The 23,099-nt window shown below is 48.2% G+C and overlaps 1 protein-coding gene across 3 annotated transcripts in view; it reads right to left on the reverse strand.

The window, feature by feature from the left end:
- The window catches only part of LOC129707298 (protein CBFA2T2-like), a 100,174-nt gene that overhangs the window by 65,787 nt on the left and 11,288 nt on the right, over positions 1 to 23,099 (reverse strand). Inside the window, exon 1 of one of the 3 annotated variants that reach the window (XM_055652235.1) lies at positions 4,863 to 5,421. The exons of 1 other annotated variant lie outside the window; for it this stretch is intronic. In XM_055652235.1, the coding sequence (XP_055508210.1) occupies positions 4,863 to 5,037 (175 nt within the window). In that variant the 5' untranslated portion in view covers positions 5,038 to 5,421. Of the gene's footprint in view, positions 1 to 4,862; positions 5,422 to 23,099 lie in introns of those variants that run through there. One more of the 3 variants, XM_055652234.1, reaches the window with a different exon arrangement.

Genomic DNA, 23,099 nt, shown 5'->3' on the forward strand with positions numbered 1-23,099 from the left:
CGTTTAGAAAGAGGTTGAAGTGGAATTTCTTTAGTGAGAGGGTGGTGAATCTGTGGAATTCATTACTACAGATGGCTGTGGAGCCCAAGTCTATGGCTATATTTAAGGCACAGATTGACAGATCATTACGGGTGTCAGGGGCCATGGGGAGAAGGCAGGAGCATGGGGTTGAGAGGGAAACATAGATCAGCCATGATTGAATGGCGGAGTAGGCCTGATGGGCCGAATGGCCTATTTCTGCTCCTAGAACCTGTGAATAAATTACGGTGGCCACTTCCATGCGACTGATCACGGTTCACTTGTGGATGTTAGACTGAAGAATGATCTAAGCAACAATGATTGAACTGAGCAAAAAAAAACAAAGTGCTGGAGGAACTCAGCGGGCCGGGCAGCATCTGCGGAGAGAATGGACAGACGACATTTCCGGTTGGGACCAGTCTTCATACTGAAGCAGGGTCCTAACCTGAAACGTGCCCATCCTGTCACTCCACAGAGGCTGCAGGGAAGGGGGGTGTTACCGGTTGTTTAAATACTTGTCAGGATACCGGGAGGCAAGGAGGAGAGTTTCGGTTTATTATTGTCACGTGTATCTAGGTACAGTGAGAAGCTTTATTTTGCGTGCTGTCTAAATAGATCAGATAACCATACATAAATGCAATCAGTTCAAACTCAAGTACAATAGGTAGAGCTAAGAAGATACAGAGTGCAGAATATAGTTCTAAGCATTGTAGCATCAGTTCCAGAGGCAAAGTCCAATGTCTGCAATGGAATAGAGGTGAATCGGACAGTGCCCTAGCTTATGGAAGGATCATCCTGAAGCCCGATAACAGAGGGTGTGAAGCTGTTCCCGAGTCTGGTGGAATAGGATAGGGTGTAATTGATCTGATGGGAGCAAGCATGGAACGAATGGGCTGATTGGCCTCTTCCTGTGTCAAAAGACATATGTACCTCTAGCCTCTTAAACTGGAGACTTTAACTTGAGGAGGCATGGTGGCGCAGCGGTAGAGTTGCTGCCTTACAGCGCCAGAGACCTGGGTTGGAACCTGACTACGGGTGCTGTCTCTACGGAGTTTGTACGTTCTCCCCGTGACTGCGTGGGTTTGGTCCGGGTGCTCCGGTTTACTCCCACACTCCAAAGACGTATAGGTTTGTAGGTTAATTGGCTTCGGTAAAAATTGTAAATTGTCCCTAGTGTGTAGGATAGTGCTATTGTACGCGGGTGATCGCTGGTCAGTGCGGACTCGGTGGGCTAAAGGGCCTGTTTCCGCGCTGTATCTCTACAGTATACTAAACGAAACAAAACAGAATGAGATGAAACAAAACTAAACTAAAAACTAAAATTAAATTCTGCATTCACCAGTCAAACTGTGGATTACAGTGCCATGGTGTAATCTCAACACCAACATGCAAAACTGACAAGGAGATGGGAGAAAAATTCCCGTTAATTAACTAAAATATGTGCACTGTTTTAGTTTTGACATCTGCTGAAATAAGGCAGATGTTTTAGCACATCATTAGTTTGAGAGAATTCACAGGTGTCTTTTGGTTACCTCAGCCCACGTACAGTCCTACCCTAATACATTCATAGTGATAGGAGCAGAATTAGGCCCATCAAGTTCAATCATGGCTGATCCATCTCTCCCTCCTAACCCCATTCTCCTGCCTTCTTCCCATAACCTCTGCAGCCATACTAATCAAGAATCTGTCAATCTCTGCCTTAAAAATGGTCATTGACTTGGCCTCCACCACCGTCTGTGGCAACAAATTCCACAGATTCACCACCCTCTGACTAAAGAAATTCCTCCTCATCTTTCTACAGGTACTTCCTTTTATTCTGAGGCTATGGCATCAGGTCGTAGACTCTCCCACTGGTGGAAACATCCTCTCCACACCCACTCTATCCAGGCCTTTCACTATTCCGTAAGTTTCAATGAGGTCCCCCTCATCACTCCAGAGAGTACAGGCCCAGTGCCGTCAAACACTCATCATATGTTAACCCCATAATTCCTGGGATCACTCCAACGCCAGCACATCCTTCCTCAGATATGGGGCTCAAAACTGCTCACAATACTCCAAATACTCTTAATATTAGGGAGAGAGATTGGCTGTTGAAAGCATCGGATCATGTTGCCGGCGTTGGTGGTAGAGGCGGATACGATATCTGGTGTTTCAGGGACTTTTGGATAGGCACATGGATATGCAGGGATTGGTTTAGTTTAGTTTATTGTCACGTGTAGCCATCCACAGTGTATGGATACAGGATAAAGGGAATAACATTTAGTGCAAGATAAAGTCCAATTAAAGATAGTCTGAGCATCTCCAGTGAGGTAGATGGTCACTTAGGTCCACTCTGTAGTTGGTGATAGGATGGAATGGAGGGTGGTAGACACAAAGTGCTGGAGTAACGGGTCAGCCAGCATCTCTGAAGAAAATGGATTGGTGACATTTTGTGTCAGGACCCTTCTTCTCCAAAGATGCTGCCTGACCCGCTGAGTTACTCCAGCGCTTTGTGTCTATCTTCAGTAGGTACCAGCACCTGCAGTTCCTTTCTACACATTTAATGGAGGGAGATGGATTATATGCAGGCAGATAAGGGTTGGTCTTGGCAGCATGTTTGGCACAAGGGCCTGTTCCAGTGCTGTACTGTTCTAGGTTTCATTACTGAATCCCTTGAGGACCAGGAACACAGTTTCAAAGAGAAGAGCCACCTATTGGAGACACATTTACAGAGTGCCGTTAATGCTGGTAACGATATGCCCTAAATGGTCGTTGGAACAGAAATAGTGACACGGTTCAATAGAGAATAGCAATGACTCCTGTTTCCTTCCACATCCCAAAGACGTGCAGGTCGGGAGGTTAAATGGCCTCAATTAATCCTAGCGTGTCGTTGAGTGGTACATTGTGAAGGGAATTGATTGGAGTGTGGGAAAATTCAAGAGAAGAATTAGAGAAAGCGGGCAGTTGACGGTTGGCATGGACCCGGTTGGCCGAAGGGCCTGTTTCCGTGCTGTATGTCTCTGTGATTCTATAACACGACACAAGCCTTCAAGATCCTGTTGAGATCCTTTTAAGCTGGAATGGGCGTGGAAATGATTTACAAGGATGTTGCCAGGACTCAAGGGCCTGATCTATAGGGAGAGGTTGAGCAGCCTAGGACTTTATTCCTTGTAGTGCAGGAAGATGAGAGGTGATCTTATTGAGGTGTACAAGATCATGAGAGGAATAGATAGGGTAAATGTCCCCAAATGTAACCAAAGGCATGTGGGTTTGTAGGCTTTGGCCGTAGTGTGCAGGCAGCGGATGAGAAAGTGGGGTAACATTGAAAATATGGCATGGGCAATAAATGGTCAGCATGAACTCGGTGGGCTGAAAGGCCTGTTTCTGTGCTCTATCTCCAAAAACACCATTCCAGTGTGTCACATGAGTGGCAAAGGTGTTATGTTTAAAGATAAGTGCGAACACTACTGATTATGTCACAACCCCATGCATAGACACGAAGATTGTCTTAAGATTCTCTGCAGTTTTTATCTTGCATGTATATATTTTATTATTCTGAATAAAGTTTATTTTTGAAATAAAAGAAAATCGCCTGGTACTAGCACTCTCCAACAACTGATCCAGTGCCACGGGACTGGAGGTGTAGGTAATTTTGAAAGGAGTGACACTCCGATGAAATGAGCCAGTCGACACACACGAAGATAAAAGAAATAAGAGAGGACATTGAGTTACGGCAGAAGATTTGGAGGAGAAGTGTGGGGTTTGTAATAAGCAATTATCTATCGCAAGCTCAAACATAGCCCATCAGTTCACAAAACAGAGACACAAAGTGCTGGAGTAATTCAGCAGGTCAAGCAACATCTCCAGAGAACATGAGTAGTTGACGGTTTTTGGGTCAGGACCATTCTTTCTTGTGTGCTGTGAGTTGTACAACTTTCAACATAACCAATCTCGAATACATACGTGTGTTTACAAATATTTATATGTAGATACAAGGAGCTGCAGATGCTGGCTGACAAAAAGGCACAACATGCTGGAGTTACTCAGTAGGTCAGGCTGCAACCCTGGAGAAAAGGGGTAGGTGACGTTTTGGGTCCGACTGATCTACACACATTTCAAACTGACACTCACAACACCTCACCCTGCGGGAGTGCTAATCACAAATATTTGTTTTAAAAAAGGGAAATTGAAATTGGAATTAGAATATGTGTAAAGGTGTGTGCTTCCTTCTGTGGGCTGGAGTGCCGCGGTATCAAGGACCCACGAGTACATTTACAATCTCGCTTCCTCGAGCGACCAGTGTGACCTCTCACTGGTGACCAGAGCAGGAGGCCCAACGGGAGGGGACGAGGGCAGGAGACGGGGCGATCGGGGAGGTGGGGGGAGGGGGCAGCGGGAGTGGAGAGATTTGCCCCTTGAATCAGGCAGACACCCTTTCTCTCTCCACCGCCCGTGGCTCTGTACAATCACCCACAGCCCTGCTGCTGCTGCTTCGGGGTTGACGGCAGACAAATCCTGTCTTCATTTAGATTCTCCTCCCCGCTAACCCCACCGACAACCCCTTCCAATCCATCAACTGACCAGAATACAGAGATATTTAATTAACATTCACAACACTGCAACACACACACACATTCATACTCACACGCAGACGCGCATACACACACACACTCGCACGCAGACACACACACACAAACACACCTCCTGCACAAAATGTTCCAGAACTCCTCTTCACGTTCTGCATTGTTATTATTTATGAGCGCAACGAATTACTGCTGAATTTATGCATTGCTTTCCTCCAGCAAAAAGCCTTTCCAGATTGCCAAAAGATTACCGGAGGAACTCCCAAGGTGCCGTAGACTTACCCCTTCGCAGTTGGTTGCTCAAAATAATTACCGATCTTAAAAACGTCCAAGATATTCCACTGGGGTTGTGGAGGTCTGGGGAGAGGTAGTAGCGTGTTTCACATCTCCTGATTTCATTCCTCAACGCAGTCTTGTTCCCGGCTCCTCTCCTTCCTCCCCTACATATGTTGTGCATGTGCTGGTGCTAAGACATCTGTGAGCCATTGGGAAACCAGGCAGCAGACTCTCCTTTTTCTCCAAAAAACACACACACAAAAAAAAAATCCGCTTTCTTGTTTTCCCTTTCTTCTCCTCCTCCTTCTCCTCCTCCTCCTCCTTCCCTTTAAGTATTAGACGCTAGGCTCATGCTGAGCAGATGTGGACCAGATGGATGCTGTGTGTGTGTGTGTGTGTGTTGCTGGAGTGACCAATTCCATTTGCCCTCGTCTGCCTCGTCACAAATACATTTCATTCCAAGCCTCCTTCGCGAGTGATGTCACTACACACATGTTCCCTGCCATAAAGCTTTGGCCAATCAGCCGGGTGTCTAGACATTGATCCCTTTAACATTTTAACCTCATTTTCAGACGGATTCATTCCCCGTGGCTGTCTGTGATATTACCCCGGCAATACACACAAAAATAAATGAATAAACTGCTCATTGCAAAATCTGCTTCTCTGTTTCTCCCCCATCCTGAACATCAGTGGGTTATTGTTTTATAAATTACAGGCTTCCTGGTTCTACGGACTATTTTAAAAGAGGTTCTTACTGCAGAAATACCTCTGCACAGTGGCGCGGCAGTAAGAGTTCCTTCCTAATCGGGGGGGGTTGCACGGCAGTCGAGGTCATGACCCGTGCTGTTGCCATGCACCGCCTTCTGGAGTACAAGCGGCGAACGTCAGGTGAGCACTTACTATGGGGCTGCCAGTGCAGCGGGCCCGTCTTGCGTCCCAGCATCCGGACTCCACACTGACTGGTTCCACACTCGCGGACCCTGGGCCGTCTGTCTCCCCGTGTGGGGGTCGGGGGGTGAATCACCCCGGTGTGGGGGTCGAGTGCTGGTGCTTCGCCGTCACTCAGTGAGTCTGGGTGGGCGGAGGGACCAGACTGTCCCCAACTCTGCTGCAGCTGATGGGGACGTTGCCGGGTTTATGTCCCCGCGTGTGTGTGGGCGCTGCCGACCCACAGCCCGTCACAGTGCGGCCGGACAGCGCTGACCCCGGGGGGAGAGTGGGGGCTGTCCCGAGGGATCCGGGTTCTGACTGGAGGGTGACTCCAGCCCGAGGCGGTCGTGGGCCGGGACGCTTACCCCTATTTACACATTTTTTTACAGCGCAAAACTTGACCATTTTGGAGGTTTATAACAGGTAAGAAAGTACACGTTTCGTGTGTTCCCAGTGTATGCAGGAAGCTGCCTTGTACTCCAGAAGGATTGAGCTGCTCTGTGCGTCACGACCTTTGACCCGATGACCTTACGTGCAACCCCACCCATACAACGCTAGAGACTCGGGTTTGATCCTGACTACGGGTGCTCCAACTTCCTCCCACACTCCAAACACGTGTTGGTTTCTAGGTTGTGTGGAAAGGAACTTCAGATGCTGGTTTAAACCGAAGATAGACACAAAAAGCTGGAGTAACGCAGCGGGCGGGACAGGCAGCATCTCTGGAAAAAAGGAACGGGTGATGTTTCGGGTCGAGACCCTTCTTCAGAAGTCTCGACCCAAAACGTCACCATTCCTGCTCTGGAATTTTAATTGGCTTCGGTCAAAATTGTAAATTGGCCCTGGGGTGCTAGTGTACGGGGTGATCACCGGTCAGCATGGACTTGGTGGGCTGAAGGGCCTGTTTCCACGCTATATCTCTAAACTAATACTTAAGAGGTCTGGAGGGTTTTGAGCTCCGCTGAGGGGGATGTTGCATGTGGATTAGTGAGAATGTGTGCACTGTGGTGCATGGATACCAAGGCAAAAAGTATTCGGGTACCGAGTCTGAAGAAGGACCCCGACCCGAAATGTCGCCTGTTCGTGTTCTCCAGAAATTATGCCTGACCCGCTGAGTTACTCCAGCACCAAGTGTCTGTTTTTAAACAGGCCAGATGGGTTGGACATACCAGGGTCAAATACTGCTCCATGATTTGCTCCAGGTGGTGATGGAGGTACCTTGCTGGGGGCTTGCAACACCCGTGCCAGTTTGAGGAGGAACCAAGAGAAACTGATGGTTTAGTTTAGTTTATTATTAATGTCTCTTTTACCGAGGTACAGTGAAAAGCTTTTGTTGCCGGGAGTGGCCGGGGTGTGACTGGTCCCCCGTCACCTTAAACCAATGTCCTTAATTATGTCGGTGGCCTTGCCGAGGCAAGGTGAAGTGTAGATGGAGGTTGGTTTGCATGATTGTCTGGGCTGCGTCCACAACTCTCTACAGTTTCTTGTGGTCTTTTTTTCTCTAACGTCAGGCAAGCCTACTGATTTGACCACTGCCTGCTGCAGACATCAGAATCATTTATACAGCACTCTTAATAGAACAAAGACTTCTCCCGTGGTATTCCACTCAGAGATGGACTACCAGGCCAGATGCGGAGATATTGGGACGGAGACACAAGGACCAGTAGATATCTGGAATCTTGAACAACACACAAAGTGCTGGAGTAACTCAGTCCGTCAGGCAGCATCTGCGGCCAGACAACGTTTCGGGTTGGGCCCCTTCTTCACTTTGGAGAAGGGTCCCACCCAAAATGTCACCTGCCCATTTCCTCCACAAATGTTGCCCAATTTGCTGAGTTACTCCAGCACTTTGTGTCTCTCTTCAGTATAAATCAGCATCTGCGGTTCCTCTCTACACATGCTCCATTCACTCACCAACCTTTGTGTAAAAAGGTTACCCCCTCGGGTTCCCATTAAACCTTTCCCCCGTCACCTTAAACCAATGTCCTCTGGTTCTCGATCCCCCAACTCTGGGTAAAAGACTTTGTGCTTTTACCTAATCTATTCCTCTCACAATTTTTGTACATCTCTGCAAGATCACCCCTGATCCCCCTGTGCTCCAAGGAATAAAGCCCTTGCCTGCTCAACCTCTCCCTATAGCTCAGGCCCTCGAGTCCTGGCAACATCCTGGTAGATCTTCTCTGAACCCTTACAAGCTTGACAACATCTTTCCTATAACATGGTGAATACAATACTATAAATGCTGCCTCACAAACGTCTTGGACAACTGTAACATGACTTCCCGATGTCTATACTCACTACTCTGACTTGAGTCAGTATCTTAAAGGCAGGCGGAGAGATGCAGGGGTTTTGGATGGGGATTCTAGAGCTTGGAGCCTTGTTAGCTGAGGCCGATGCTACTAATGGTAGAGCAAATAGGAAGTACAAGTGTCAGGAAGTCTTATATTTTAGCCTTATACGGCTTTGCTGAGGTCGCATTTGGAGCATTGCGTGGAGTTTTTTTTAGAAATACAGCGTGGAAGCAGGCACTTCGGGCCAAGTCCGCACCAACCATTGTTCACCTGTTCACACTAGTTCCATGTTGTCCTCCTTTCGCATCCTACGCCCCAGGGGCAGTTACTGCAGCCAATTAGCCTGCGCCCATTTGAGATGTCCAATTTCGAAGACTGCATCGATCTGTCTTTGCTTAGCCCACCCCAATAAATCAAGTGGTTAACACATCGCAACTTCCGAGGGGGTCAAGCACTGTTTACACACACAGCAAAGAGGGATGTCACCCTAAATGAAATGTTTTTGCTTTTTACGGCTTTGGTTAGGTCACATTTGGGAACATTGCGTGCAGTTTTTTTTAGAAATACAGCGTGGAAACAAGATATTTGGCCCGCCCATCAGATCTCCCTTCAGCCTCGAGCACTACATACCTTTGCTGTGTCTTAAGTGTCTGTCTACATGTCTGCCCTGTTAATGGTCATGCACAGGCACTGATGCAGCAGAGCCCCGTGAACCACAAGTGGGACAGCTGGTAGAGCCACTGCCTCGCAGCCCCAGCAACCCAGGTTCAATCTTGACCTCAGGTGCTGCCTGTACGGAGTTTGCAAGTTCCCTCTGTGACCACGAGGTTTCCCCCGGGTGTTCACAAATCAAAAGACACATGGGTAGAAAGGAACTGCGGATGCTGGTTTACACCAAAGATAGACACAAAGCTCTGGAGTCACTCAGCGGGTCAGGCAGCATCTCTGGAGGTCGGAGAGAGGGGGAGAACTTTTTCAAAGTACGCATACCTTCAGGAGATTTCGCTGTGAAGCAGACAAAATATAGAAACAAGGAACTGCAGATGCCAGTTTAAACAAAAGTGCTGAAGTAACTCAACAAATCTTTTATTTCAATGAATGGACTGAACTTTAGTTAAGAGAATGTCCGTAGGAATTTTGAGATGTATGCAAAATGGTAACAAAGCTAATTTGCATTTCTATAGCGCCTTTAGCATGCAAGGGCCGTCAGAAAGGCAAACTGGAATGGAGGAAGTTAGGGAAGGGGAGGGGATGAATAATGGACAATTAAAATAGGATGTACACAAAAATGCTGGAGAAACTCAGCATTTTTGTGTACCTTTGATTTTCCAGCATCTGCAGTTCCTTCTTAAACAATTAAAATAATATGTTTAGTTTAGAGATACACCGCGGAAGTAGGCCCTTTGGCCCATTGTGTCCACATTGACCAGCGATCCCCATACACAAACACTATCCTACAGGCTAGGGACAATTTACAATTCCTACCAAAGCCAATTACCCCACAAACCTGCACGTCTTTGGAGTGTGGGGGGAAACCTGAGCACCTGGAGAAAACTTACGCGGTCACAAGGAGGACATACAAAATCCGTACAGATAGCACCTGTAGTCAGGATCAAACCCAGGTCTCTGGCGTGTGGGGCAACAACTCTACTGCTGCGCCACCGTGCTGCCCTTGCATGCATGTTGGAGGAGGAAGGGAGCAACAAGTGGCCCCAATGGAAAGAAGGATTGGTGCTTTGCATCCATTCGCTTAATCCAGGAGAGTCTAGGACCAGAGGGCACAGCCTTAGAATAAAAGGATGTACCTTTATAATAAAGATGAGGAGGAATTTCTTTACCACAGACGGCAATGTAGGCCATGTCATGGGAGCAGAGATTGATAGGTTCCTGATTAGTAAAGGCGTCAAAAGTTAAGAGAAGGCAGGAGAATGGGGCTCAGAGGGAAAAATTGATCAGCTATGATTGAATGGCATGGCAGACTTGAGGGGCCGAATGGCCTAACTCTACTCCTGTATCTTATGGTCAACAGGGAAATTCACAATGTCCCTGCCGAACATGATGCCCAGACCAGCTTAGGACAGCACGATGCTGCAGCGGTCGAGCTGCTGCCCCACAGCGCCAGAGACCTGGGTTCGATTCTGTCAACAGGTGCTGTCTGTATGGAATTTGTACGTTCACCCTGTGACCACATGGGTTTTCCCTGGGTGCTCTGGTTTCCTCAAACATTCCAAAGGCGTGCAGGTTTGTAGGTGAATTGGCCTCTGTAAATTGTCTCTAAAGTATAGGGTAAACTAATATACGGGTGAGTGTTGGTCGGCGCAGAATTGGTGGGCTGCCTGAAGTGCCTATTTCCACGTTGTATCTCTAAACTAAACTAGACTGAAGGTGCAATGTTAATGTTAAATGGAACTGGTCTGCTCTAAACTTTGCTATGAGATTATTATACCTTTTCAAACTTCTAAGTGCGCCACAGTGGTGAAGCGACAAAGACCCGGGTTCGAACCTGACTACGGGTGCTGTCCGTACGCTGTTTGTACGTTGTCTCTGTGACCGTGTGGGTTTTCTCCAGGTTCTCCGTCTTCCCACACACCAAAGACATACAGGTTTGCAGGTTAATTGGCTTCAGTAAGTTGTAAAATTGTCCCTAGTGTATATAGGTTAATGTACAGGGTGATCACTGGTTGGCGTGGACTCGGTGGGCCGAAGGGCCTGTTTCCCGGCTGTATATCTGAAGTATAAAGTAAAGTAAACTCCAAATCATGGATAGCACTTCATAGAGCCATAGTCAAACATCATGGAAACAGGCCCTTCGGCCCAACTTCCCCATGCTGATCAGCATGCCTCATCTACACTAGTCCCAGCTGCCTGCGTTTGGCCCAAATCCCTCCAAACCTGTCCTATCCATGTACTTGTCTAATTGTTTATTTAACTATGCAATAGTACCTCCCTCAACTACCTCCTCTGGCAGTTCGTTCCATACACCCACCACCTTTGTGTAAAAAAAAAGACTTCTCAAATTCCTATCAAATCTTTCCCCCGTCACCTTAAACCCATGCCCTCTGGATCTCGATGTCCCTACCCCGGGCAAGAGTTTCTGTAACTACCCGATCTATTCCTCGCGTGATTTTGTACACCTCTATAAGATCACCCCTCATCCTCGTGTGCTCCAAGGAATAGTCCCAGCCTTCTCAACCTCTCCCTATAGACTCAGGCTCTCGAGCCCAGCAACATCCTCGTAAATCTTCTCGGTGGTACCCTTTCACACTTGACAGCAAGTGCCTCTGCTGCATTTTTTCGTGCTCTGAATCACCAGGTCAATGAGTGAGTGAGTGAGTGGCTGTGCCACAATGATTTTGCAGCCCTCTCCATCCAAGATCAATAGATCAGGTTGACCCTTGTGGGTTGGCCGGCTTTATACCACTGTGGTCATTCATCTTTGTATCTTTTATAACAAGAGAACAAAACGTTTTCTCCCGCTGATCTCCCTCGAGAAAAATTCAATAAAAATTGCATTCACTGGATATAAAAGAGATTAGACACAAAGTGCTGGAGTAACTCAGCAGACCAGGCAGCTTCTCTGGAGAAAAGGAATAGGTGACGTTTCGGGTCCTTCGATCCAGCAGAATGAATATTGATTTCTCTAATTTCAAGTAACTCTTGCACTCCCTCTCTCTCCCCGACCTCCCCCACCCTAGACATCCCGCTAGTTTCACTGTTCGTCCCTTCATTATCACCTCTTCCACAGCCAACAATAGACAATTGTGGGCTCTTCCTTTCCTTGGTCATTGATGCCGGCTCTGAATTGTTCAGAGCCTTTTCATATCTCTAGTTTCCCTCTCCCCTGACTCTCGGTCTGAAGAAGGGGTCTCGACCTGTAACCTATTCCTTTTCTCCAGAGATGCTGCCTGCCCCGCTGAGATACTCCAGCTTTTTGTGTCTATCTTTGGTGTAAACCAATTCCTTCCTATACATAACAGTGATTGTTTGCTTAGGAACATTACCCTTTTTCTCTTGAGTTGTTCCTTCAACTGAAGAAAACGAGTATAATAACGGAACAGAAATGAATCCTTCTGGCCCACCTTGTCCAAGCCGGCTGTAATGCTAATCCCATTTGCCTGCATTACACTCGTATTCCTCTGCACCTTTCCTGAGTACCTGCCCAAGTGCCTTTTAACAGTAATAGTATTTACCTCCATTGGGAGACACAGTGGCATCGATTTAAACTTTAGAGGTACTGCACGAAAACAGGCCCTTCGGCCCACTGAGTCTGTGCTGACCAGCGATCACTAGCACTATCCTACACACCAAGGACAATTTATCATTTCCAGAAGCCAGTTAAACTACAAGCCTGTACATCTTTGGATGTGTGGGAGGAAACCGGAGCACCTAGAGAAAACCCACGCGGTTATGTGGAGAAGGTATAAATTCCGTACAAACAGCACACCCCTAGTCAGTATCGAACCCCGGTCTCTGGTGTTATAAGGCAGCAACTCTACCACTGTGCCACCGTGCATTTCATTCATTCCTGACGCTGCAGTTGCTTCAACATTCAGGGGTCCTGCGGTGCATTTGGAAACTGGTCATTAGCAGAACGTCAGCCGAGCCTGGGATCTTCACTGATCTTTGGCTCAGCGCCACAACTAATGGTTTGACCATCGACTGTGTACACTTCAAAGCATTTTTGCAAAAGGAACTTTCCTAGAGGAGGCGCCAAATAAAACTGGAATACTGGCGGTGAACTTCCAGCTGGAAACTGTTTTATTTGTCCATGGGCTCGGCAATACTGGTTTGGCAACTATTTACTCCCCTCCCCCAACTGGCGGCACAGTGGCGGCACTGGTCGAGCCGCTGCCTTACAGTGCCGCAGACCCAGGTTCGATCCTGACCTCGGGTGCTGCTCCCAGTGTGGAGTTTGCACGTTCGCCCTTTGACTGCGTGGGTTTCCTCAGGGTGCTCCGGTTTCCTCTCACTTCCCAAAGACGTGCAGGTTTGTAGGTTAATTGGTCCTCTGTGGTGTGCAGGGAGGGGGTGAGAAAGTGAGAACATAAAACTAGTGTGAATGAGCGATTAATAGTCGGCAATGACTCCGTGGGCCGAAGGGCCTGTTATCTCTAAACTAAACTTGACACTGTCGTACAAAGAGTTCAACCAGAGGCCAGGGCAAAGGCGGAGGATTTCATGGAGATGAGGAGAGGGGAGGAGGTGGTGGGGGCATAAGCTCTGGTGACCCCCAAAAAAAACAAATTGGCAAAAATTAACTATCCTCCCCCAATGTCTTCACTTTATATTTCATTGTGAACCTCCATCCTGAAGGAAGGGTCCCGACCCGAAAGTCACCCATCCTGTCTCTCCAGAGATGCTGAGTTAATCCAGCAGTTTGCATCTAATCGAGAAGTTGATTCTTTTCCCAGTCCTTCAATCTGTCACGGGAAGATTCTATGAAGTTGTTTTGTTCTGTGAGCGAGATATATTTGCAGGCAGTTCTGGTTCCCCCCCACCCCTCGGCACTCCCCTCTCACAGTAGCCAAGATCCCCCCCCCCCCCCCACAACGACCCCCTCCCTCTTGTTGGGGGTGGGTTGCTGGTGAAGTTTGCAGCTCGATGAACAAATGCCTGGCAGGCTGGAAGAGGGGAAGGCACGGAGCAGAGCTTCGGTATTCCAATAACTTCAGTCTCGGCTCCACCAAGTCTGGCTTCGCGGCACTGCTGGGAGTCATTACTGTTCCATCAGGGCTAACCCTCCCCCCCCAACTCTGCCTCCAGCCCAGTAAGACCATGGCACAGTTCCCAACCGCTACCTCCCACTCTAGCCTTGCTCCCTGCCCTTGCTTCAGGCTGGGCCGGGCTGATCTCACTCCCCCCCCCCCCCCCCCCCCTCCCCCCGTTACGTTTCTCAGAGGGCAAGGCTGAGCCACCAGAGCCGTCAGAGTTCACCCCCAGCTGAAATGTATTTTAAAAACTTGCCTCTCCCGTGACCTCTTCACCCGCCAACATTAACGGAACGCAGAGCAAAGTGCAACGCTGCTGGAAGAGCTCAGCAAGTCAGTCAGCCTCCGCGGGAAGGAAATGGATACAGCACCAACCTGCATTTGTATAGCCACAAACCATGAAGTCTCTTCCCCCCCCCCCACCAAGTGTTTAATATCCCCCATGCAGCAAGAGTAGGTCGGGAGTGGGGGATGGGGGGGGGGGGGTGTCAGTGGAAATCATCACATTGTGGGATCTCCTCGTGCACTGTCTGGTTACTTGCAGTGTTATTCAATGATTCAATTATACTTTATTCTCACATGTATCTAGGTACAGTGAAATGCTTTTGATAAAAATCACACAGCAGATCTCACCTAGGCAGTGCACAAGAGTCGCCGACAAAGTTCATCGCACAGTTTTATCTTCTGCTCGCACGGCGACACCGGACCCCCGCCTCACGTGGCAGCGAGCCACGCCCTGCCAGGCCTCCCCCCTCCGTTCTCAGTGATGGGGGTACACAATGTGAATGGGCGGCGCAGTGGCGCAGCACGTTGTGCCATGCCTAACCGTGGCAGAAACGCTAGTTCGATTCTGACCTCGGGTGCTGTCTGTGCACGGAGTTTGCACGTTCTCCCTGTGACCACGTGGGTTTCCTCCGGGTGCTCTGGTTTCCTCCCACAACCCAAAGAAGTGCAAGTTTCCAGGTTAACTGTTTTCTGTAAATTGCCTCCTAGTGTGTGTAGGGAGTGGATGCGAAAGTGCGACAACATAGAACAAGTGCGGACTCGGTGGGCCGAAGGGCCTGTTTGCATGCTGTATCTCTAAACTAAACCAAGAGGCTGCAGATATTGGAATCTTGAGCAAATTTCAATGCTGGAGGAACTTTGAAGTTGGCAACACATGTGGTAATGAAAGCACATGGTATGCTTGCCTTCATTGGTCAGGGGATTAAACACACACACACACACATAGAACAGCATAGAACATAGAACAGCACTGCACAGGAACAGGCCCTTCACCCCTCAATGTCTGTGACAAACATGATGCCAAGAACAACACCTATCTGCCTGCACATAATCCATATTCTCAATTATTTGCATATCCACATGCCTATTCAAAAGCCTCTTAAATGCCTCCATCATATCTGCCTCCACCACCACCCCGGCAGCATGTTCCAGGCACTATGTATAAAGTAAATTTCCCCCGCACGTCACCTTTAAACTCAAGTGCCATAGATAGAGCAAAGGGCAAGATATAAAGTGTAGAATATAGTTCTCAGCATTGTAGCCCATCAGTCCCATTGTCTAGGTCCAACGTCCTTAGAGGGGTAGAGGTGAACCAGACAGTACCCAAGCTTATGGAAGGACCGTTCACAAGCCTGATAACAGAGGGGAAGAAGCTGTTCCTGAGTCTGGTGGCGCGTGCTTTCATGCTTCTGAGCACTGCAGTTCTCCCATGTTACAAGATGCTACACTAATGCAACAAAACATAGAGTGCTGGAGGAACTCAACGGGTCGGGCAGCATCCGTGGAGGGAATGGACAGGCAGCGTTTTGGATCGGGAGCCTTCTTTAGACTGACTGGCTCATCATTGGGTTGAGTTAGACTGATTAACCAGTCAACCATCAGTGTGTCCGGCAGCATCTCTGCAGGCAACACAGTGGCTTAGCGGCAGAGTTGCTTCCTTACAGAGACCCAGGTTCGATCCTGACCACAGGTGCTGCCTGTACAGAGTTTATATGTTGTCCCCATAACCATGTGGCTTTCCTCCCACACTCCAAAGACGTGCAGGTTTGTATGTTGATTGGTGAGTGCTTGAAATGCCAGGACATAGAAGGATATTCTACTTTCCAAGTTCTTGTAAAAGGAAACAGTGTAAGTGAATATTCGATCGCTGGCAAGGACAAGGTGGGCCGAAGGGCCTGGTTCCAGGCTATAACTTGGCAGGGGTAGAGCACGATGTGCTGGCTGGCTGTGTCTGAACATATCGTGAGTCCAGCTGATGACAATACTTTACACTTTGCCAGGAATTAAATCAAGGGGCTTTGAATGTCATAAACTATCAAAATTGTTATCGTCTCAGCTCTGCTGTTTCTGGTAATGAGAAACAGGCGAGGGTTATTTTCGGAGCCACATCTGTCTCGAGAGAGGCCTTCTGAGTGAAGGCAGATGTGGTCGATCCCTGCTCTGGTCCCTGGCCTACGTGAATGCCTGCTAACGTCAAAAAGGCAGCCAGCATCATCAGAGACCCACAGCACCCTGGCCACGCTCTCATTTCACCCCTGCCATCGGGAAGAAGGTACAGGAACCTGAAAACTGTAACGTCCAGGTTCAGGAGCAGCTTCTTCCCTACAACCATCAGGCTATTAAACACAACAACGTCCAAATAAGCTCCGAAATACATAGACTTTGTGGCATTATTTATTTTACTTTTGCACTATTATTGTATGTGTATTTATCTGTGTGCGGCACGGTGGCGCAGCGAGAGACTTCATGCCTCACAGCGCCAGAGACCCGGGTTCAGTCCTGACCACGTGTGCTGTCTGTATGGAGTTTGTACGTTTTCTCCGGGTGCTCCCCAAAGACATGCAGGTTGTTGGTTAATTGGCTTCTGTAAAGATTGTAAATTATCCCAAGCTTCAATGACAACACTAGGGTACGGGGTGATCGCTGGTCAGCACGGACTCAGTGAGACGTGTGTGTGTTTGTGTGTGTGTCTGTGTGTGTATGTGTGTGTGTGTGTGTGTGTGTGTGTGTGTGTGTGTGTGTGTGTGTGTGTGTGTGTGTGTGTGTGTGTGATATAATATCTATATACATATATGTGCGTGTGTGTATAATATATACAGTATGTGTATGTTATATAATATATACATACATATATATACACACATATGCGTGTGCATGTGTATAATATGTGTGTGTGATATGATATATACATACATATATATACACATACGTGTGTGTGTGTAATATGTATGTGTGTGTGTTATATAATATATACATACATATATATATATACATACGTGTGTGTGTGTGTACATTAATGTCCACACATGTCCACACACACACACACACCACACACACACACACCCATCCCCCCCCCACCTCCTTCTCCCCTGCTTCCAGCAGTTCAGTGGTGGGTGGCTGTGGATGATGTAGGGTGGGAGAGAGGCAATGTTGTCGTTACAATGTGTGCCGCATGCCCAAATCATGATAGTTGTGGATGTAGCCCGCCCATCACACAGACCAGACTCCTCACCAGTGACCCCATCTACGCTTCACGCTGCTTTGTGAAAGCAATCAATCAATCACGGGCCTTTTTCACCCCAGTCATTTCCTCTTCTCCCTGCTACCATCGGGTGGAAGGTACAAAAGCTTGAAAGCGCCAACCACCTGATTCAGGAACATGATCGACACAAAATGTTGGAGTAACTCAGTGGTACAGGCGGCACATCTGTGGAGGGAAGGATTAGGTGACGAGGTTTCGGGTCGAGATCCTTCTTTATGTCTCGCTGAGTTACTCCAGCATTTTGTGTCTCTTCTCTCCAGAGATGCTGCCTGTCCCGCTGAGTCACTCTAGCATTTTGTGTCTATCTTTGGTTTAAACCAGCATCTACAGTTCCTTCATACACATGATTCAGGGACATCTTCATCCTCTCTGTTAGCACACTACTGGCATAGATCGGGTAGACAGTCAGAACCTATTTCCCAACATGGGAAAATCTAGAGGGCATAGTTTAGTTTAGAGATACAGTGAAGACACAGGTATATCGGTCCACCGAGTACACACACCGACCAGCGCTCACCCCATACACAATCACTGACCTACACGAGGGACGTTACCAAATCAATTAACCAACTGAGCTAATTGTCAATTAACCAATGGGCTACCATGCTGCCCATAATTTAAGGTGAGATGGGCAAAGTGTAAAGGAGGTGCACGGGTAAAATGTATCTACAGGGGGGGGCAGGTGCCTGGAGCACGCTGCAGGGGATGGTTGTGGAGGGGGATACGATAAGAGACTTTTGGATAGGCACATGGGTATGCAGGGAATGGAGGCTTATGGATTATATACAGGCATGTAAAGGTGGTCTTGGCATCATGTACAGCACGGACATTGTGGGCCGAAGGGCCTGTTTGTGTGCTGCACCGTTTTATGTTCTATGTACTGAACAGTTCTCCCATAAGCTAGAGCTAATTTTATTTAGAATTAATTGAAAGATACAGCATGGAAACAGGCCCTTCAGCCCCCGGGTCCACGCCCACCATCCATCATCCATTCATACCAGTTAATGTGTTATCCCTCTTTCTCATCCACTTTCTACACATTAAGGGCAATTCACCTACAAACCCGCACGTCTTTGGGATGTGGGAGAAAACCGGAGCACCCGCAGGAAACCCACGCGGGCACAGGGAGAGCGTGCAACACGGAGCACCCGAGGTCAGCATCAAACACGGGTCTCCGGCGCTGTGAGGCAGCAGGTCTACCCGCTGCACCACTGTGCTACCCGCTACGCCACTGTGCTACCCGCTGCACCACTGTGCCATCGCTTGGGAAGTAGGTGAGGATTTCCAAGCTTTGGAGCGTGGGAGGAAACCGGAGCATCAGGAGGAAACCCACGCGGTCCCAGGGAGAATGTGTAAACGCCACTCTCGTGCATGCAAACACACACACACACATTATATATATATATATATTTAAATATTTGTGTGTGTGTGTGTGTACACACACATATATATATACACACACACATATATATACACTAACACAAACACACATATGCACTCAGATACAGACACACATACACAAAACACACGAGGTCAAGATCAAACTGGGGTCCCTGGCGCCACGAGGCATCAGCTCTGCCAGTTTGGTGATGTTCTCGTTGCTGTCTCTGTGCAGCTGGGTCTAGGACGGGCTGGGTCTGGGGCTGCCGAGGAGCCTGTAACTGACAGGGAACATTTGGCTCTCCTCACTCACTAAATATGTGGCAGCCCTCCTTCCTCAGCAGAGACTGGAGAACTGATCCTGGGAACTTTCACAACTGCCATCGCACCAAGTCAGTGGTGGGGGTGGTGCAGCAACGAAACACAAGCCAGACCCTGTCAGAAATAAACCTCTCTATGTTAGTGGGATGATGTAGTACAGCCCTGACTGAATCTATGGGATCTGGTAATAAACCTTCACTCTATCCCAAGGGTTTAACTGTGGGAGAAGGTTATGGAGTTTTTCGTTTAAGAGATACTGGACTCATATTTAGGTTATACCCGTTATTAATGTAATCCTGATCCCTATGTATCAATATCATTGTTATGTTTATCATTCTTTTTTGTTGTTTTGTTTTTGCTTTTGAAAAAAACGAATAAAAATATTTTAAAAGAAAGAAAGAGATACAGGCCCTGAGTCCGCGCTGATCAGCGACCATCCCGTACACTAGCACCATCCGACACACTAAGGACAGTTTACAATTTACAGGTCAATTAACCTACCAATCTGTAGGTCTTTGGTGTGTGGGAGAAAACCAGAGCACTCTGAGAAAACCCGGAGATGGAGGGAGGCAGATGGAGAGAGAGAGAGAAAGAGATGAGGGGGGGAGAGGTGGAGTGAGGGAAGAGAGAGGAGGAGATGGAGAGGGCAAGAGAGAGAGAGAAAGAGGGAGGACAAGGAAGAAAGTGAAAGAAGAAAGGAGAGAGAGGGAGGGAAGGCAACTGGGAGATGGAGGGAGAGAGAGCGAAGGGGAGGGAGATGGAGAGAGAGGGTGGGTAGATTTAATTTGTTTGACTGTTTCAGTTCAAACGGATGGAGGATGAAGGGAGAGGGATTGGGGGAGGGAGAGATGAGAGACGGTAGGGAGGGAAGAGAGAGATAGATGGAGGGGGATGAGGGCAGTAGAGAGAGAAAGAAGGAGGAAGGAGAGAGAGGAAGGGGAATGAGGCAAGATGAGAGGAGAGAGAGCAAGAAATAAAAAATGAAGGGGAAATTGAGAAGAGAGAACGAGAAGTAAGGGGGGGGAGATTTAACTTGTTTGAATGAGTTTCCATTCTAGATCGCAAAGGCAAAGGGAGCCTGTATCCTTATGCAAGCCCTACTCTTGGCAGAGTGGAGTTGATGGGCCAAATGGCTTAATTCTGCGCCTAAAACCTATGAAACTGTTAGCGTTTTGCTGGAACTAAATACTCATTAGGGTGGAAGGGGAAGGTAAGCGATGCTGAACTTTGCAGCCAGCGACCCCGCCTCCTCGGTCTGCTGCTCGAAGTTCATAACTTCATATGTTCTAGGAGCAGAATCAGGCCATTCAGCCCATCAAGTCTACACCATTCGATCATGGCTTATCTATCTTCCCCTCTCAACCCCATTCCCCAGCCTTCACCACATAACACCCGTACCAATCAAAAAATCTATCAAAGGTACACAAAAAAGCTGGAGAAACTCAGCGGGTGCAGCAGCATCCATGGAGCGAAGGAAATAGGCAACGTTTCGGGCTGAAACCCTTCTTCTTCTTTCGGCCCGAAACGTTGCCTATTTCCTTCGCTCCATGCATGCTGCTGCACCCGCTGAGTTTCTCCAGCTTTTTTGTGTACCTTCGATTCTCCAGCATCTGCAGTTCCTTCTTAAACAAAAAATCTATCAATCTCTGCCTTAAAAATATCCACTGACTTAGGCTCCACAGCCTTCTGTGGCAATGAATTCACCACCCACTGACTTCAAGAAATCCCTCCTCATTTCCTTCCTAGAGGAACGGACGTCCTTTTATAATGAGGTTGGGACGGGCAGCCTGGAGACGAGCTCTGGGCATTTCGGAGGGGGGGCCGTTTCGAAGCTCACTGCTGCCTGAGAGACTGAGCACAGACTTCATGGCCCGGGGATGGGCCAGGTGGTTCTGCAGCTGCAACACCTGCGCAAGGCAGGTGTGAAAGTCACCCGTGCTGTCGGGAGAATCGAAAGCAGCTTCCAAAAGCAGCACCTTTGGAATCTGCAGCAGCTCAGACAGGTGTTCACACTGTTGAGGTGAAGATAGATTTGCCAAAGCATCGAGGGTATTCTTTACAGTAAATGCTCAGCGATTCATCACCCCCTCAGTCTGCTTGGAGACCAATTCCTGATCCTGGAATACGGTTTTAGTTTTGGAGATGCAGCATAGAAGCAGGCCCTTCGGCCCACCGAGTCCGTGCCAGCCATCGATCACCCGCTCACACTAGTTCTACGCTATCCCACCTTTGCATCCTCCCCCTGCACACTAGGGGCAATTTAATGAGGGACAATTAACCTACACTCCCCCTCGTCTTTGAGATGGGGGAGGAAACCGGGACACCCGGAGGAAACCCACACGGTCACAGGGAGAACGGGCTAACTCCGTACAGACAGCATCCATAGCCACCATCACCATGTGAGGCAGCAACTCTCTTGCTTCATTCATTCATAAATAGAAACATAGAAAATAGGTGCAGGAGTAGGCCATTCGGCCCATCGAGCCAGCACTGCCATTCAATATGATCATGGCTGATCATCCAAATTCAGTACCCCGTTCTGGCTTTCTCCTCATAACCCTTGATTCCCTTAGCCCTAAGAGCTAAATCTAACTCTTAAAACCATCCAGTGAATTATCCTCCACTCCCTTCTGTGGCAGAGAATTCCACAGATTCACAACTCTTTGGATGAATACGTTTTTCCTCATCTCAGTCCTAAATGGCCTACCCCTTATTCTTAAACTGTGATCCCCTCTGGTTCGAGACTCCCCCAACATCAAGAACGTTTTTCCTGCATCAACCGTCCAAACCTCTAAGAATTTTATATGTTTCTATAAGAAATGGTATACATATTTAATGGCATATGGTATATATGTTTTACACACACAGTCTCACCAATGTCCTGCATAACTGAAGGATGACTGATAATAACATTAGAACATAGAACAGTAGAGCACAGGAACGGGTCCTTCAGCCCGCAATGTTTGTGCCAAACATGATGCCAAGTTAAACTAATCTCATCTACCTGGACATGCTCCATATCCCTCTATTCCCTGCACTTCCATGTTTCTGTCTAAAAGACTCTTAAATGCCACTATCGTTATTGCATCCACCACCACCCCTGGCAGTGTGTACCGGGCCACCACCACTCTCTGTGTAACAATCTGCAAGGTTTTCTAATTACTTGGTGTACCTGCATACTAGTTGATTCAGAATCATGCACCAGCACACCAGATCCTTTTGCATGCCTCAGACCATCGCAACATTAGAGAGATACATACAGCCTGGAAACAGTCCCTTCAACCCATCCATCATCAAACATCCATTTACTTCTTCAGATCTGAAACGTCACCTGTCCATGTTCTCTAGAGATGCTGCCTGACCCGCTGAGTTACTCCGACACTTTGTGTTTTGAGGGACAACACGGCAACCAGTAAACTTTCCCCTTCCCCGCCCCTCCTCGTTCCTGCCCTTCTCCCTGCAAGCACAGGGTTCCAGGTATGAACTGTCCAACCACCCTCTCAAACACATCCCCCCCTCCCCTCCCCTCCCGTACGAGGAGCACCAGGGGAGGTGACTGTGTTCCCTCAAAGTTGGTCATCCCAATGATGACCAAACAAACAATTCCAAACAATTCAACTCCCTCTCCCATTCCCACACTGACCTTTCTGTCCTGGGTCTCCTCCACTGTCAGAGTGAGGCCACACACAAATTGGAGGACAGCACCTCATATTTCACTTGGGCAGCTTGCAACCCAGTGGTATGAACATTGAATTCTCTCATTTCAAGAGAATCCTGCATTCCCTCTCTCTCTCCCCCCCCATCTCTAGTTGGCCTCCCAGCTCCACTATTCGCATCCTTGATTCCCTTCATTATCAACTCTTGCCCAGCCAACAATGGACCATTGTAGACTACACCATTCCTTGGACATCTATCGCCAGCCCTGACTTGTTCTAGCCTATTCCTAGCTCCAGTTCCCCTCCACACTCTACTTTCAGTCTGTAGATGGGTCCCGACCTGAAACGTCACCCATTCTTTTCTCCCCAGATATGCTGACCCGCTGAGACTCCAGCTGAGAAACGTCACCTAT

The sequence above is a fragment of the Leucoraja erinacea genome, chromosome 21 (genome assembly GCF_028641065.1).
Source record: "Leucoraja erinacea ecotype New England chromosome 21, Leri_hhj_1, whole genome shotgun sequence".
Classification (NCBI taxonomy): domain Eukaryota; kingdom Metazoa; phylum Chordata; class Chondrichthyes; order Rajiformes; family Rajidae; genus Leucoraja; species Leucoraja erinaceus.